At 36.0% G+C, this 18,744-nt stretch overlaps 1 protein-coding gene across 1 annotated transcript; it reads left to right on the plus strand.

Annotated features, from left to right (window-relative positions):
* The first annotated feature begins 1,199 nt into the window (after positions 1–1,199).
* Positions 1,200–5,401, plus strand: LOC124915139 (protein argonaute MEL1-like). Its single transcript, XM_047455802.1, has 21 exons — positions 1,200–1,366; positions 1,455–1,604; positions 1,695–1,828; positions 1,901–2,010; positions 2,099–2,202; positions 2,295–2,433; positions 2,527–2,643; positions 2,732–2,839; positions 2,908–2,967; positions 3,069–3,188; positions 3,283–3,454; positions 3,530–3,651; positions 3,774–3,911; positions 3,991–4,133; positions 4,221–4,283; positions 4,364–4,427; positions 4,523–4,658; positions 4,748–4,821; positions 4,912–5,006; positions 5,081–5,112; positions 5,202–5,401. The coding sequence occupies exons 1-21, from the start codon at positions 1,215–1,217 to the stop codon at positions 5,399–5,401; spliced, it is 2,433 nt and encodes an 810-aa protein (XP_047311758.1). The 5' UTR covers positions 1,200–1,214.
* The last annotated feature ends 13,343 nt before the right edge of the window (positions 5,402–18,744 follow it).

The raw sequence follows: 18,744 nt of genomic DNA on the forward strand, positions 1-18,744 counted from the left end.
ATAATGGTAAATTATATAAATTAATAAAATTTTATAATTAGAAAGAATTGATGTAACATGATTTACAAATTTAATTAATAAAAAAATTATTTCTTTTTATCTTCTCATATAATTTTTACTAATTATACTTTTTTAATAAATAAAAATAAAAATTAATTTACTATTTTTGTGATTTAAATTCACAGTTTTTGTAACCGTTAATATATTAATATGATTTTTTTTTAGAATGGTAAAAATCTTGGTATTGATAAAAAATTCAAAAAGAATATTGTAATATAACATAATTTATAAATTTGATAAAAAAAAGTTATTTTTATTCATTTATTTATTTTTTATTTAGATTTTATAATAAATTCAAACAAATCTCCAAATTAATTATGTTGATAAGTATTACAAAGAAAATCTTAGTTTTCCAGAAAGAAATCTAAAGATTTTTTTCTAAATATGGATAAAAACATAATTTGATTTTGATTTTTTTTTATAATTTAGTTGTATATAAATTTCCTTCCATTCTCCTTCATTTCGTACCTGAATTTTCAAGCACAACTCATTCTCTGTTTTCTTTCTCTCCTTCACAGTTCAATCGAATTGCCTTTTCACGTTTTTTTGCGAAAATGTCTGGAAGAATTGGAGGACGCGGAGGTCTAAGAGGTCAATCTGACCGCACTGATCAGCCTTTACCGCAAGCCAGACGTGGACGTGGATGCTTTGGAGGAGGAAGAGGTCAATCAGACCGCACCGATCAACCTTTACCACAATCCGGGCGTGGACTTGAACGCGTCGGAGGAGGAAGAGGTCCATACCGCTCCTACGTACCTGTACTGTCCTCTGCCTCTTCTTCATCTGCAGATTCCTTAGCTGCAGATGTGGAAATGAAGCTTAACTTAGCTTCACCTTCAAGAGCGGTTGAGACTCTGCAAAAGCTGTCCCCTGCTTTTGAGACTCGGTCTCTTACACTTTTGACCGCGACAACCAGACTGCCGGATAGACCTGGTTTCGGTAGAGCCGGTAAGAAGATCTCGGTCCGAACCAACCATTTTCCAGTTCAATCAACTGGACGTGATGTATTTCATTACGATGTGAGTGCATATTATTTGATCGGCTCTTATCATTTGCTGTTCATGTGTTTCTTTTTTTCATATAATCTTTACAAATAAAATGTACAGGTCACATTCACTCCAGAGGTGACATTGAAGAAAGTATGCAGGGACGTCATGAATACTTTGATCGACTCTAACATGGAGTTGTATCTGGGGAATCGGTTGCCTGCATATGATGGCAGCAAAAACATTTACAGCTTGGGGCCACTTCCCTTTCAGTCCAAGGACTTCCCAGTGAAACTGCTTAAAAAGGATGGAAATAGAAGGTGACTTTTTAGTGTTTAAAATTGCTTAATGTTTCACTTTACTTATTTGATTTGACTTGAAATTAACAATTGATCTTTCTCGACGCAGGAAGGAGAGTCACTTCAATGTGGCAATTAAGTTTGCTGCTAAAGTTGATCTGTATCAACTTCAAGCATTCTTACATAGGAAGCAAGGGAATCTTCCTCATGAGACATTGCAAGCTCTTGAGATAGTTCTCCGAGCAACTCCTTCGGTTATGTAAGAACATCATTTTATGCTTCAATTCGTTTCCTTTATCACAATGTGCTTTTTCTTTGTTTACCAAATTGAAATACATTTTTTTTGCAGGTACACTGCTGTTGAAAGGTCATTCTTTTCACCAAGACTTGGTGCAAAGGGGAAACTGGATGGTGGCCTGGAGTATTGGCAAGGGTTCTACCAAAGCCTACGACCAACTCAAATTGGGCTCTCGCTGAATATTGGTATGTATCTTTAGTAGCCTATAAACATGTTTTACATTTTTACTAACTCATCATCTAATTTTTATTTTATAGATATATCAGCAAGGGCATTCTTTGACCCCATCCTAGTAACAGAGTTTATTCAACAGTATCTTCATATTGGAGATCTGTCCAGGCCATTAACTGACCAAGACTGTAAGAAAGTAAGTTTCAACTTTCTCTTAGATTTGTATGAATGTAAACTTAACTAGGATCATAACTTACTTAAATGTGTTAATATTCTTTTTTCAGATTCTGAAGGTCTTGAAAGGTGTGACTGTGAAAACGACTCACCTGAAGAATGTCATGAGCAAAAAGATAGTTCGTCTATCTCAACAACCAATTGGTGAACTGATGTAAGCTATTTTTGCATACGATCATATCTTGTTTAAATCTATTTTCTCTTTCCAACTGTCTGTTCTAACTTTTCAATCTTGCTCTTGTATAGGTTCACGTGTGATGACGGTGTTCAAAAGAAGTATGTGGTCCAATACTACTTAGAAAGGTACCGTATCACACTTAGGTATCCTTCCTTACCTGCAATGCAGTATGGAAGTGATTCCAAGCCTATTTATCTGCCATTGGAGGTACTTAATACTTGAACTGATCTTTATTTGCCTTAATTACCTTTGTTTATCATTTTTCAAAAACTCATTTCCTTTATTTTGATGACGCTATAGCTGTGCAAAATCGTGGAGGGGCAGAGGTATACGAAGAAGTTGAATGAGAGGCAGGTAACCTCTCTTTTGATGGCTACCTGTCAAAGACCCGTGCATAGGGAACAGAACATTAGACAGGTACTTTTGTATCCATTGAACCTAATCTTTCAATGTTTTTTTTATTTGTTAGTTATTTAGTCCTTTTATTGATAATTTTCTTCTCCAGATGGTCAGGCAAAACGATTACAACAATGACAAGTTCGTGAACGAATTTGGGTTGCATATACAGCCTGAACCTACAGTGGTTGAAGCAAGACTTCTTCCACCTCCCATGGTAATTCTTTAGTCTTGTAATTATTTGGTTTACGTTTACATTACTAATCTTTAATAAAATTATTGCAGCTCAAATATGGTGGGTCACAAGAGGCTCCAAGTGTGGGGCAATGGAATATGTTGAACAAGGTATTGTTTTACTTGGATGTGTGCGCGCATACCACCTCCCATTTTATATTGTAGCGTAATCATTTGTCTTCTTTATGTTTAATATGTTCTTTTTGTGGCAGAGAATGTTTAACGGGGCCAAGATAGATTTCTGGACTTGTGTCAACTTCTCAAAAATGAACCAAAATCAGGTCGGCCAGTTCTGTTGGGACTTGGTGCAAACATGCATAAGTAAAGGGCTGGTATGTATTCTTTCCATCTCACCTCGAGCTTGTGCATCCATCTTATATATCTTATGAGAACCTATCCTTAATGTGCATGAACTCTCTCTTGCAGAAATTCAACACGGAACCGCTGATTCCCATCCATTCAGCCAATCCTAAACACATTGGAAGGGCACTAACCAGCATCCACTCGCGATGTAATGAGCAGCTCACAAAGATGAAGGCAAAAGGCAGACATCTTCAGTTGCTGCTCGTCATATTGCCAGAAATTTCTGGTTCATATGGTAACATTTCGAAGAATTATTTTTGTTCAGTGTATATGTTGTGCAAACCTCCTAATAATATTGCGGTTCTTGCAGGGACGATTAAGAAGGTTTGTGAGACAGAACTGGGCATTGTCTCTCAATGCTGCCAACCTAGGCAAGTTCTTAAGAGGACTTTGTCGTATCTTGAAAATGTCACCCTGAAGATTAACGTCAAGGTATGTTTTAACTTTTATAATGCTGTTAGAAAAGAAAGACTACAAGTTCTCAATTGAGTTGATAATATTATGTCAGTCAGTCATTCATTTATCTAGCTAATTGAATGTTTGTTAAATGTCAGGCTGGAGGACGCAACACCGTGCTTGCGAGTGCGTTCGAGAGAAAATTGGATTTTGTCTCGGATATGCCCACCATCATCTTTGGCGCTGATGTCACTCATCCTGCTCCAGGAGAGGATTCAAGCTGTTCAATTGCAGCGGTAAGATGTGTTGAAAATAGTTTGATTTTGTTTCTATCTACTATTATTGGGTTGTTAAAATGTTGGTTTATATTTTCAGGTGGTTGCTTCGATGGACTGGCCTGAGGTAACCACTTACAAAGGACTGGTCTCTGCTCAAAGGCACAGAGAGGAAATCATCAGTAACCTCTATAAAGAGGTTGATGATCCTATAAGGGGGAGAGTTAAAAGTGGGATGATCAGGTAAAAACAAATATTACATACATATTTTTTTTCCCTTTTTTTTGTGGAAGTAAAAAATATCTTGTTTGATTTTTGGGGACTTTGTAGGGAGCTATTGATTTCGTTTAAGCAGTCCACTGGTCATAAACCAGATAGAATAATATTCTATAGGTAAAAATTGTATCTGCTCTTGTATTGTGCATTTTTGTGCTTAAATTAAGTTACTAATAATATATGTTGTTTAAATGCAGAAATGGTGTTAGCGATGGACAATTCAGTCATGTTTTGCTCTATGAGGTTGATGCAATTCGGAAGGTAGTTTTTACTTTTAATATGGCTATATATATATATATGATTGTTGTTTTGTTTTATATTGGTATTGTGAGTTGAAAAATACATGTTTGGTGCAGGCATGTTCTTCTCTAGAAGAAAATTACCTACCAAGGATCACATTTGTGGTTGTGCAGAAGGGGCATCACACTCGCCTCTTCCCAATGACTCATGGCGACAGACATTCAACCGACCGGAGTGGAAATGTTTTGCCAGGTAATATTATTGGTTGTGGTTTGTAATTGGCAATGGGTTGGTTGATTGATGTAAATACTAAATCTGATTGATTGGATCTTCATATGTAGGTACGGTTGTTGATACAAAGATTTGTCATGTAAGGGAGTTTGACTTCTATCTATGCAGTCATTCGGGTATCCAGGTAACTACTAAAAAAAATTGATTAGATATTTTTTATTGGTTGAATATATATGAAGCAAGCACTAAGATATTTGGTAACAAACTGAAACAGGGAACAAGCCGGCCAACACATTACCATGTGTTGTTTGATGAGAATGACTTCAGTGCAGATGCATTGCAAGGACTCACTAACAGCTTGTGTTACACGTAAGTAGTGACTTAATCTTTAACCTATATTGTTGTAATTACGTAATACTAATTAATCGGGTGTTTCTTTTCAGCTATGCGAGATGCACTAGATCGGTGTCTATAGGTTTGTCCTTCTAGCTAACTCAACAACTAAATTTATGTTTTATGATCAATTAATCATTCTTCTTATGGTTTGGTTTATTTGATGTGCAGTTCCTCCTGCTTACTATGCTCATCTTGCTGCGTGGAGGGCACGCTATTATGTGGAAGGTTACGTGGAAGGTGACGTGGAAGGAGATGGAGCTGATGCTGAATCCACTAGTGTTAGAGTGAACACAAGGGAAGGAGATGCAGTTGTTCGGCCTTTACCTAATGTTATGGATAATGTAAAGCAATTTATGTTTTACTGCTGAACAACATTGTAATAAGAATTTTTTTGTAATATTAGTTTTTTATTGTTGTTGTTATAGTATTAAATGGTGGGTAGTTTAGATATGAAATAGGATGTAGGTGTTAATAGTTTTGTAATTTTTATGGGGTTTTCAACATTGTAATAAGATTTTTGTTGTAATATTAGTTTTTTTATTGTTGTTGTTAAAGTATTAAATGGTGGGTAGTTTAGATATGAAATAGGATGTAGGTGTTAATAGTTTTGTAATTTTTATGAGGGTTTTCTAGAAAGATTGTAACAATTTCATGACCCCTTTTAAGGATAAATATTGTTATAAAAGTTGTGTTTACAGTTAATTTTTACTTGTTTTTTGTTTTGCATTTTCTTCTTTACTTTTATTAAGTTTTAACTCATGATCATTCATCAGGCTTTACATCAAAATATTTATCAATTACATTACATTTTGATGGTATCTATATGCTTTAATATTTAATTTGGATGTGTCACCGCCTTTTCCACTAAGGTTTTGGATTGTCGAATTCAGTAAGTCATCTCACATCTATACTGGATTAGCGATCCTCGATCGGCAAACACTGGGTGACGGCTTCGGAAGATGAAAAATCGGCGATAAGACCAACTTTATTTTTTATAGTTTATAATCTCTCGCTTATTCCAATTTTCGGCTCGAGTTTTGGGTTGTAACTGTCACTCTTACTAATAAGAATTTGATTGGCTTCAAGATAAAGACTAACGGTAATGCCATCGCTTTTTGTACGATAGCTATTGCTCATTTCCTTTTTTCTGCTAGGGTTTTGGGTTATAGCTGTCTGTTTTGAGGGTGAACAACATATTATGGGTTGACCCAATCTCCAACCCTAACTCAAACCCAAAATATTAATTTGGGTAAGTTGATTTGAGTTGGGTTTGTTGAGTAAGAGCTGAGTTTAATTTGGGTTGGGTTAGGGCCAAATTACCCGAATTATATAAATTTAATTTAATTCTCTCTTATTAATTCAATATAAACTAACCATCTTCCAACTTTAATATATTTTCTTAATTTTTTTACTACGTTGATCTTCATTACTGTCGAACACGTTTTTGACATGTTTAACACGTTTAATATGTTTTCACACTTATAACACATTTTCACACATTTTTGACACCTTTAACACGTTTTGACACGTTTTGACACGTTTTTATATGTTTTCACACGTTTAACACAATTTTGACATGTTTAACACGTTTTAATAAATCTAACATGTTTTGGCATGTTTAACATATTTTTGACACGTTTAACACATTTTTGACACGTTTAACATGTTTAAATAGTTTAACACGTTTTGACAAGTTTAACACGTTATTGGCACATTTCACACAATTTTAGCACATTTAACACGTTTTCACGTTTTTTTTACATGTTTGCCACATTTAACACATTTTTGACCTTTTAACATGTTTAACACGTTTTGACAATTTTTTGTCATGTTTAACATTTTTTTTGCAAACTTAACACGTTTTGGCACGTTTGACACATTTTGGCACGTTTATAACACATTTATCACATTTTTTTACATGTTTTTGACATGTTTAACAAGTTTTTCACGTTGTTGACACGTTTAATATATTATTGATATGTTTAACACGTCTTGACACATTTAACACATTTTTACGTTTTTGGCATGTTTTTGACATGTTTAACACGTTTTGACACTTAACACGTTTTTTACATTTTTTATACGTTTAACACGTTTTTGGCACGTTTAAATGTGTTAGAACTTGTTAAAGGTGCCAAAAACTTGTTAAACATGTCAAAAACGTGTTAAACGTGAAAAACATGTTAAATGTATCAATAATGTGTTAAACGTGTCAAAAATGTATTAAATGTGTCAAAAACATGTTAAACATGTAAAAAACGTGTTAAACGTGTCAAAAATGTGTTAAACATGTGAAAAATGTATTAAATGTGTCAAAAATGTGTTAATCGTGTCAAAACGTGTTTAACGTGCCAAAAACATGAAAAACGTGTTAAAATATGTCAAAAATGTATTAAACGAATAAAAATGTATTAAATGAGTCAAATACATATTAAATGAAAAAATAAAAAATTAATTTGGGTTACCCAACCCATATTAAACCTATAATTACTAATATGGGTTGGGTAAATTTAATTTGGGTTGAATATGAGTTGGGTAATACGGGTTGGGTTTATCCATTTGCTCATCCCTATTGGGACTGGAGACGTGTAAATGTTAAGTGTTGTAGCCCAACTGATGGTGAAGCTAAATGAGGAATTGAATGCTCGCCTTTGTAGAGAGAGAGAAAGTCGTGTCAAGGATCAACCTCTTACAGTCGAATCTCTCGCCGACACCGTTAATTTACAGACGACTGGGAAGTTTACTAATAGGTACTTGAATATAGTGCGGTCATTGGACTGTCTGTTCATATATTTGATCTTAGTGGCTGTATAATTTACTAGTGAGTGATCAAATCTTTGAATAAGATTTTAGTACTATACAACTTTTTACCTATTGATTCATTCTGGAAATTCCAACATTAATTCTATTTTACTTTACCTTAATTCCGCAGTAATCGAACAACTGAACACCTTTATGGTTATTATGCAGCTGAAGCTCTAGGTCAAAAGTATATTGAGCTTCTGATCGATGACCTAAATCTATTTGTAGCCAACAATATCGTGCAACGTGTGACGACGGGTGAGAACTGCTCTGGCCAATTTTCTGTCAAGCATAAAACCGGAGATAGATTTGTAGTTGTCGTAACCAACACACCTTTCTACAATGATGACGACACTTTAATATGTATTATACACGCTTGATACAATAAGAAGTAAGTTGAGAAGAGAAGAGTCATTATTCGCTTGAAAAGACGAAAGTAACTTGTGAAATTGATTGAGATAGATGAGAGAAAAACAAAGAGAGCTATTGCTCATTCATTACATATCCCAAAATCCTGAGCAACTTGAGTTAAATAACAATCCTCTCAAAATACTACCCTCATTCTGTTAGGTACTAATGACATTGCCTAATAATATAATGGCCAAAATAACAAAATAAAAAGTTCAAGGATTAAACGAAATTAAGATAAACAATTAAAATAGAACAAATGTAATCTCCTGATGCTTCCACGTGGTTGCTCGTGGGCCTTTCAATCAAGATTTAATCAGCTATCATAACAATGCCTCCCCCTTCGGACATTCGGCGACCTCGACAAATTCGAATAAATTTCTTACAAAATTGAACACATTCTTGCTTATAATAGTTTGATGTTTCTTTGTGTAGCTGATGTTGTTTGTCGGTATGGCTGGAGTTTTAGGAAAACCCAATCTCCCACTACAAATTGTTGATCTTGTCGATTCCGATCAGCATACTGCTTCATCCGGTTTTGGGCAATGGTTAGATTGTCCTTCATTATTTAGAATATTCGAGTTCTTTCGAGCATAAAGTCTTCTACTGCTCCTACTGAAGTTTTGGTCATTGTTCCCAATGGTAGTGGAAGTGGAGCTAATCCGTACAAAGCCTGGTATGGTGTTAGTTTTAATGACGTGTGGAAAGTGGTATTATACCACCACTCTGCTAAAGCCACCCATTTGCTCCATTGTTTTGGTTTGTAGCCGCTCATACACCTCAGGTAAGATTCTAAACATTGATTTACACGTTCAGTTTGTCCATCAGTTTCTAGATGATATGATGTACTTAATTGAGATTTGATGCCAATAACCTTTAACAAATCCCTTTGATATGTAGCATGTATGCCTGAGTGACCTCCTAAACTTGTGTTATGCAGAACATTTAGAATTTCTTCTCTTAGAGTTCATTTACTGCCCACACATATTCTGTTTTTATACTTGATGATATTGCCCTCATTTTTGTATAATGGACATTGATCAGGTTGTGAAGCCAACAAAACTATGATTCTCTATATTTCTTGGTCCTCATTGTAGGATTCCTCCACCTCTTTCTGCCAGGTTGACGTAACAGTGGATAACATAGATAATGAAGACGATTCTCGTCTCGATAAGGCATCTGTAGCCAGGTTGGTTTTTCCCTGTTTATACATTATTGTGTAATTAAACCCAAGTAGTTTAGATAGCCATCTTTGCTGTAAAACTGTAGTAATTTTTTGTTCCATTAAAAATTTCAAACTTTGATGATCTGTTCTAATAATAAAGTGTCGCCCATATAAGTAATGTCTCCACTTTGTAATTGCCATCAATACCGCTAGTAGTTCCTTTTCATAAGTAGAGAACCCTAAATGAGCCTTAGATAGGATTTAGGGTTTAGGGCTTTGTTTAAATATGCAATAGGTCGTCCCTTCTGCATTAGAACTGCCCTAATTCCATAGTAACACGCATCTATTTCAACTTCTAAATCAATGTTGAAATCGGGTAATGCTAATACAGGAGTAGTAACGAGTGAATTTTTCAAATCTGTAAATGCCTTTTCTGCATCCTCTGACCATTTAAACATCCCTTTCTTCAAAAGCCCGTGTAGAGGTTTGCTAATAATACCAAAGTTACATACAAACCGCATATAGTATACAGCTAGCCCTAGGAATCCTCTTACAGCCTTTATATTTTTGGGAACTGGCCACTCTTGTATGCAACTGATCTTTTGTGGATCGACCTCAACACCTTGACCACTAACAAAATGTCCTAGATATTCCAACTTCTTTAATCCAAAAGAACATTTGGACAGTTTAACGAATAAACTATTGGCCTGCAAAATTCTTAACACTTCTTCAAGATGGGATAAATGTAATTCTAAAGTAGTACTGTAAATGAGAATATCATCAAAAAAAACTAATACTCCCTTTCTTAGCCATTTTCAGAAAATTTCGTTCATCAGTGCTTGAAAAGTTGCAGGTGCATTAGATAATCCAAAAGGCATAACTCGGAATTCATACAACCCTAAATGCGTCCTGAAAGCAGTTTTATGTACATCCTCCTCGCGAACTCGTATCTGATGGTAACCTGCCCATAAATCCAGCTTTGTGAAGATGGTTGCTCCATGTAGTTCATCCAACAACTCATCTATTGCAGATATTGGATATTTGTCTTTAATTGTTATTTCATTCAATTGTCTATAATCCACACAAAACCTCCAAGTTCCATCTTTCTTTTTGACCAGGATCACCGGAGAGGCAAACGAACTTGTGATGTTTCTTATAAAACCTGCTGTTTTCATTTCAGCTACTAATGATTCAATTTCACCTTTCTGAATAAAAGGATAACGGTAAGGTTTTTGATTAGGTGGATCCGAACCAGATTTGAGATTGATGGCATGGTCTGTTATTCGTACAGGTGGAAGATTTTTTGGAATTTCAAAAACCGTCTTATATTTGTTGATCAACCTCTGGATATTTGTATCAGGTATTTCTTCTGCCTGTATTATTTTATATTGGTCCAATTTCTCTGTATCTTTAACTTCCATATGATATATCTGACCTATAAAGCATCCCAATCCTTTCTTGATATTCTTGCTCATTGTTTCTCCACTGATTAGTTTAAAAGTACTTTTTTTTTCTTTAGTCCCGTATAAACGTATTTTTGATCCGTTGAGTCTGGCTTTTATACATCTTTCCGAATAATTCAGACTTACTGGTTCAAACTTTGTCATCTAGTCGACTCCTAAAATCATATCACAACCTCCGAGCTTGATTGTCCTTACGTTAAATACGAACTCATATTCTTGCATTCGCCATTTAAGATTTGGGAGAATGTGTCGACTGTACAGAACTCCACCCCCTGCAATTGTTACCGTTAGTGGATTATCTTCTATAAGTTCACATCCAAATTGTCGAGCGGTCCCTTCATCAATAAAGGACAGAGTACTGCCACTGTCGATAAGTATTGTTACTTTTCTCTTCTTGATTTGTCCCACGATCTTTAGAGTAGAGTTACTTGCAGTACCGTTTATGGTTTGAACAGACAGTTCTCCTCCATCCCCCATTGTATCATCATCTGTTACTTTTTCCAATCTTAGTTTTTCTTCCAACTCATCATCTAATTCAATCATTAATAATTGTCGATTTGCACATATATGACCTCTAGTATATTTTTCATCACATTTAAAACAAAGCCCTTTCTGTTTCTTTTCTTGTATCGATGCCCAGTTTACAGATCGAGCATGTTGTTCTGAACTTGAGGTTATTCCCTAATCCCTAGTGGTATTCGTCCATGTTGGTTTTGGATGATTCGTCTTTATGGTCTCTCTGCAGTTCTACTCGGCTGTTTAACATTCTTTGGTAACGGAGCTAAGAATTCATCTTTAGCATTTGCTAGTCGAATTGCTTTGTCTAATGTTTCAGGTTCCAGCAGTTTCAATGCCTCTTTTAATTCATCACCTAAACCACCCAAGAAACTTTGAATATAATATCCTTCACTTTGAGGAATTCTTGGAAATGACCAATGATTGTAACTCTCTCCACTGGTCAATGTAATCAGTTAGTGTCCTGGTTTGTCTCAGTTGATGAAATTCAATGATAACATTTTGGTGGCCCACTTCTTGAAATGCTACCAGAACTTCATTAGTAAATTCATCCCACGATTGAATTGTATGATCTACTAAATAATCTGTGATCCAAATATCAGCTCGTCCCGTAAAAAAATATATAGCATAATTCACTTTTTCGTAATTCTCCATTATGAAATTTCTGAAGAATTGGTTTGTCCTTCGTACCCAACCCCTTGGATTTGTTCCATCAAACTTATCAAGATCGATTCTAGGATTTCTTAATGATAAATTCCCAATTGATTGTAACCCCATCCCTTTTGTTGTATGTGGGTCGTATGCTGTTTTAACATAATTATTGTCTAACAGGTTTCCATTCGGTCGTTGGAAAATGCCATCTTCTAGAGGTGTGTCTTTCCTTCTTGCGTTTGAAGAATTGGTCCATTTTGCTCTTTCATCTGGTTGATTGGTAGATTTTGGTATTGATTCACATTTTGCTTTTAAATTCTCCAAAAACTGTGATTGCATTGTTTCCAGTCGTCTATTCGCATCTTGTTGTTGTCTTGCGATTTCTTGTTGGTGTCTTGCGGATTCTTGTTGCATGAACTCGAACTGTTTCGCGTTCTCTTATTGTAGTAGAGTGAATTGAGAAATAATCTTTGATTATGTTGTTCTTTGCTGTTCTTGAATTACTTGATGTATCTCTTCGACTTTGCTTGTGAAGGTTGCCTCGTTAACTCGCTCGCCTAATTTTTGAAAATTTTCTTCTGTAGCTTGTGATCTCGTCATATTATCAGCGGAAGTGTTGCCGAGGATAGATGGCTCTGATACCAATTGTCGTGACCCGTTTGATCATGATCTTGAACAACTTTCTTTGGTAAGTGAATGTTATATCTTATATCCAGAATTGTGTAAGATGAGAATGGGTTGAAAAGAATAAGACAGAAAGTAAAGAAGATCTTGATAATAAAAAAGAAGATATATTAAAAGAGATGAAAAGTTGAATGTTTAAAGTCATAATCATTTATAGCCATTCTATCCTTTATTTATACTAATATGTATTTTGATTATTATTACAGGGATTATTATTATTAAAAGCCCAATTAACTTCTTTAAAGGCCCATTTAACATTTGGCTTTTTAAATGATATTAAATCTAAAGAACCTTTTCTGTTTTTGAACATGTTTCATTTATAGCTTCTAAACTGGTTCCCGTATTATCCTCCAAGATATGAAGTGAATTGGTTAGAGTTGTTGGACGGTCACGACAGATCTCTACCTTTGTCACTTTTGCAGTTTTATCCATATAGAAGAACTGTTCTGCTGAAATCAGCTAGCCTTCAACATTTTGTTCCATCGAACTTGGGAAAATCTATTTTCGTCAAACAAATCAGTGGAACATCAGTTTTATCCATTAGTGGTGTATTTCGGGGCGAATCTGTTAACTCATCTGGAAGACCAACTCCATCTCTATTTGCCATTATGTGTACCTGTTCTTCAATCGAAGCTATTTAATTTTCCATCCATTTTCGCATTTCTTCAAACTTTTGAGCAATCGAAACTAGCGATGTATGCAGAAAGTCATTATCCGACTGATGTCTAGTTTCGACCATCGTGAGAATCGTCGGCTCTGATACCATTTGATACAATAAGAAGTAAGTTGAAAAGAGAAGAGTCACTATTTGCCTGAAAAGACGAATTTAACCTGAGAAATTGATTGAGATAGATGAGAAAAATACAAAGAGAGTTATTGCTCATTCATTACATATCCCAAAATCCTAAACAGCATAAGTTAAATAACAATCCTCTTAGAATACTGCCCTAATTCTGTTAGGGTACTAATGACATGGCCTAATAATATAATGTCCAAAATAATAAAATAAAAAGTTCAAGGACTAAACGAAATTAAGATAAACAATTAAAATAGAACAGATGTAATCTCCTGATGCTTCCACATGGTTGCTCGTGGGCCTTTCGATCAAGATTTAATCAACTATCATAACATACATGCGCATCGAATGATTTACGCCCATACCAAGAAACGAGGCCTTCATTTCAATATAATGAGAATTTATACACAAGCACGAGCTTTAGCCGTCCCCGACTCCATCAGCAACCACTCTAAGTTGTCATTGCCTCAAAAATATACAATTTGGTTAGAGCCTGCAACTACCATTTGCCTTCATTTGATTTGTATTGACTGTAGACACCACATTTTTATACCCAAGATACCTAATAAGAAAACCCGGCCCAAAATAATACTCATGTTTGTTTACTGAACTGGGAAAACAAAAGAAACACCTCGTGGAAAACCGACCTAGAAAAGCTTAAAAGATAACGATCCAAAGGTCGAATTTAATAACGACTCTGTTTTCCCAACCCGTGACACGTTCATGTTGTACGTTTTGAAAAATCTTGAATTTTGAGTATAATATTACTATTTGCAAATTTGTGCAGAAATTGCTCGAAAAGAGGGAAAACAAGAGAACCGGTCAACCCGAGTCAACCAGCCAACCGACGAGTCAACCCGGGGCAAAGAGGGATCAAGCACGTGTCAAGAAGAAGTGGAAAAGAGTAGACTGGTCTTCTAAAATGGGAAAATTGGATTATTTGAAAAGTGGGTTATTTGAAAAGGGGATTATTGGAAAAGAAAATCAAGAATCCTTAAGTTTGAAGTCCCCATGGAGCTTCCATTGGAACCCTAAACTTCATGAATTTATCCCGGCTTCAATACTGGATGAAATTCAATGATCTTGGATGTTTAGAAAAGAGAAATTATTCCTCTTTCATATGTTGTAGCCCAATCTTTCATTGGTTCCCTATATCTAGACAAAATCCGGTCATGAGTGGAAGGTGTTCCAGAAAGGTTTAAACCAAACACCCTTTCACTTTAAAATTCGTAACTTGAGTTGTGGTCGATGATTTTGGGTGATTCAAGTTGGTTTGGAAATATGACTCATTTACCTTTCCAATGGCATCGTTCTCGAACCGTAGTTCGACATTTAAGGCCCTCTCACGATCAGTACAAGAGAGGCAATGCTACAAATGCAAATTCTGGGAGCTAACTGAAGTTATGCTGCATTTCTAAAAATCATATCTTTTGAACCAATGATCCATCTTCAGTGTATGAGCTACCTTTGGAAAGCCCTTTGAAATTTCTTTCCAACAACACTAAATAGTTCACCCAGTTATCCCTAAAGCTCAGTCCAAGTCGCCTGCAGCGAAGGTGATGTGTGAACTGGCACGTTTCTGTGAGGCTAGTCTCCTGACCAACACAGACCATTTCGTGAGCAAATGAGAACATGGGGATGTAGGCAAGAGTCTTGCCTTTCCAATGTACCAACCTCATTGTGGTAAAAGTTGTGTACAAAGTTATGGGCTATTAAAGTTATGAAAGTGAAAATCACGGGATTGAAAAGATTGAAATGGAGGGGTGACTTTAAAACATCGTAACTTTGGGTATGAATGTCCGTTTGGGTTAATTCAAAAAGGAGATCCACGTTCGTGATGTCAAGAATTGACCATAAACTTTTCATAATTTTCTGAATAGAAACGAGGCTAGGGAGATTTATTTGGGATGATAGTGTCAATAAAGGATTGGAAAAAACGGGAATAAAAACAAAGCTGAAATATATATTTTTTTCCAAGCGTGCCCTTGATTTTAAAAGCTGAAATATATATTTTTTTTTCAAGCGTGCCCTTGATATTAGGGCGTATTTCCAATTTAACCCTTGAAGTTAAGAGGGGCTGTTTTCAGCTGAAGAGAAAGGTAAAAAAAATCAGTTCTTAAAGGGCATGAGTGGAGAAAGAAGAGAAGGGGGCGGTTTTTCATATTAGAGTTTGAGTTTTCTGGAGGGAGGTTTCAATCCAGTTCTTGAGAGAGAAAAGGGCAGTTCCATCGGTGATTGCTTAAACGAATCTCATTCTTGGAGGCTCCGTTCCGTCGAAGAAGAAGGATTCAACTGAGAAGAAACAAAGAAATAAACGCGAAGAACAGCAGAACGTCTACCTGAACTTCCTACGCTATCGACGAATTCAGTTCTTCTTTTTTGTCTGCTTTCTTTCTTCATTCAGGTGAGTCGCCAATCCAATGTAGCTCGTTACAATCTGTTTGAGGCATCGGTTCTGTACACTGATGCCATTTGTTTATTGAAAGCTTGATTATGCATCTGTCGTTAAAATCCCTTGGTTGATTACCTACTGTAGTGGATATGCCATATTGGTTAAGCACTGTCTATTAGCTGCATTGACCGGCGATTGTGAAGTTTACTAATAGACGGTACTTGAATATACTACAGTCATTGGGCCGTATGTTCATATATTTGATCTGAATGGTTGTATAATTTACTGGTGAGTCGTAAAATCTTTTTGATGGAAAATTATCATTCATTCTTAGAACAAGCTTTTAGTACTATTCAGCTTTTTACTTACAACATTGATTTTAATCTGCTTTACCTTAATTCCGCAGGAATCGATCACCTTTTATGATTATTCTGCAGCTGAAGCTTTAGGTCAAAAGTCTATTGAGCTTCTGATCGATGACCTAGATCTTGTTGTAGTCAACAATATCGTGCAACGGGTGAGAACTGGACTGGACATTTTCCTATCAAGCACAAAAACAGAGATAGATTCGTAGTTGTCGCAACCAACACACCTTTCTACGATGACGACGACACTTTATAGGTATTATATGTGCATCAAATGATTCACGCACATACCAAGAAACGAGGCCTTCATTCTAATGCACTGAGAATTTAGACACAAGCACAAGCTTTAGCCGTCCCCGGCCCCTCAGCAGCCACTCCAATCCTCCTTTATCTTCATTAAACATTCTCTCTCTTCCAATGTTAAAAGTAAAGGGTCATTCAATTTTCACAAATTCTCCCATTCATCCTCCTCAGACAAGATGTAGCTAAAGTATTTTCCAAATAGGAATTATCAGATGATGTCGTACACTCCTTCAGACAAGAGGTTTGTGATAAACAACGACATTCTTTTTTCTTTTAATGTTACCAATTGCTGGAGGGTTTTCTGTTGATGAAGTATTTATGATTGTGTTTATCTTCATTTGTCATCATACAAAAATAAGGTATTCTGAGGAGGAGTGGTTCCGATATGATATTGTTATTAGGATTTTGGGGGTCATTGGGCAGGGAGGCTACGACAAGATGAGTAGTGGTTTATGCAACAGAGCATTGAAGATCGATGTTATATATTATGAATTGTGATTTATTTTGTTTGAAATAATTAATTAGTTAATGGAGTTGGGGAAAATGAATTTCAGTAATTTATAAATGTTGGGTCTTAGGTTGCAAGGCTTATCCAGATAGAGGAGGGAAGGTGGTTGCAATTAGTGACATAACTAGAGCATTGAAGAATGAACATGGACTTGATATATACATGCTTTGATTAAGCATAAAGAGACAATTGGGGGGCATTTACAGGTTTCGATGGTGGATATTCGATTAATACAAGATTTTGGAGGTGGCATGTATGCGCTTTCTACAATCGCTCGGGTATTCTCGTGAGTTTAGGGGCTCCATTTGTATCTCGGTATAATTTTGTTAGATAAAATTAGATCGGTTAAATAAAACTTAACAAAAACAAAACTCTTGTGCAGGAACAGGCAAAGAACCGAACCGGTCAAATTACTCAACCGGTTAAGAAACTCAACCGGTCAAGCAATTAAACCGACCAGAAACATGACCGCACAAGAAAGTCAAGATCGGTCAAATCAGAAGGCCAAAATCGATTAAACAGCCGGACATTCAGAAGCCAAGGAAAAACCGGAAGTCATCCGGTTAACATACATAACCGACCAGCATAAAAAGATACTTCGAGTATCTATTGAGAATGATACCGAAGGAACAGACTGAACATTGCCATATTCATACAAGTCTGAGGAAAGTCTGCAGGCTGCAGAAGACCGTCCTACAAGATCTTTCTACTTCAGGATAAATCAGAAAGGCAATCTTCCAGGTACAGACAACTGTCCAACCGACAGTTGCCATATTGAGTAAAAGACAAACCTAGCCAGTTTGACCTACATACTGGAAGACTAGACCGCCATGTCTGAATCACTGAACATCTGCTCAACCAATCAGATTCAAGGAAATGAAATGTGACCGTTGGCACATTTCACCTATAAAAGAAGGAGCTGAAGAGGAATAAATGCGGGTTACAAGTTCTGAATTTTCAATATTGTGTTCTATCTCTAGAAAGCAAAAAGCGCTTATTTGAAGTGTAATTCTACAATTTCGGTTAAAATTGTACGGGTGTTATCGAGCAGGAAATAAATCTCGATCGGATTGTGTTTGTATTCCTTAGTGAATATCCTTCTCGCGGTTTCGAGAGGAAGGGGTGACGTAGGAGTTTTATCTCCGAATATCCATAAAAACTTGTCTTGTTATTTACTTTCCGTCTGCTTTACTTTATAACCGATCTACATTAACCTACTAATACCGCTCCAACCGAATTACTAAGTTCCAAAACCGATCCAGCAATCTCCAAACTTGTCTTATTCAAATCTGGTTTTGTCTATCTCGTGTGTGTGCTGCTTCAACCTGAAACAAACCACTTCTGCGTTTGAACTTTGTTCAAGGATTTGTGACAGTTTGTGTAGTATTGAAACTCCGGTATTAATCTTTAACCGGATTAATCACCACTCTTTGAGTGAAACGCGATAACCGGCCAACTCCGGTCTCCCAGCCTCGATCTAGATCCTAACAAATTTAATTTATTTTATTTCTCAATATTCTTAGATGCAAGCTAGGGTTTGATTATCTTGAGAGAGAAAAACAACAATGGCTGCTTCTTCCCCAAATTGTTCTCCAGCGAATGTCCTCAATCCAGACACGTGAAGCATGACATAGAGTTCTTAAGGTCCTTTTTTTCTC

This window comes from Impatiens glandulifera, chromosome 9 (assembly GCF_907164915.1).
Source record: "Impatiens glandulifera chromosome 9, dImpGla2.1, whole genome shotgun sequence".
Lineage (NCBI taxonomy): Eukaryota > Viridiplantae > Streptophyta > Magnoliopsida > Ericales > Balsaminaceae > Impatiens > Impatiens glandulifera.

Excerpts from the sequence above, each read along its gene's own strand:
- LOC124915139 (XM_047455802.1), top strand. The coding sequence starts at position 1,215 with ATGAATACTTTGATCGACTCTAACATGGAGTTGTATCTGGGGAATCGG. Across the intron at positions 1,367-1,454 it reads AAAAAGGATGGAAATAGAAG|GAAGGAGAGTCACTTCAATG; the intron begins GTGACTTTTTAG and ends TTCTCGACGCAG. Across the intron at positions 2,011-2,098 it reads CTGACCAAGACTGTAAGAAA|ATTCTGAAGGTCTTGAAAGG; the intron begins GTAAGTTTCAAC and ends TTCTTTTTTCAG.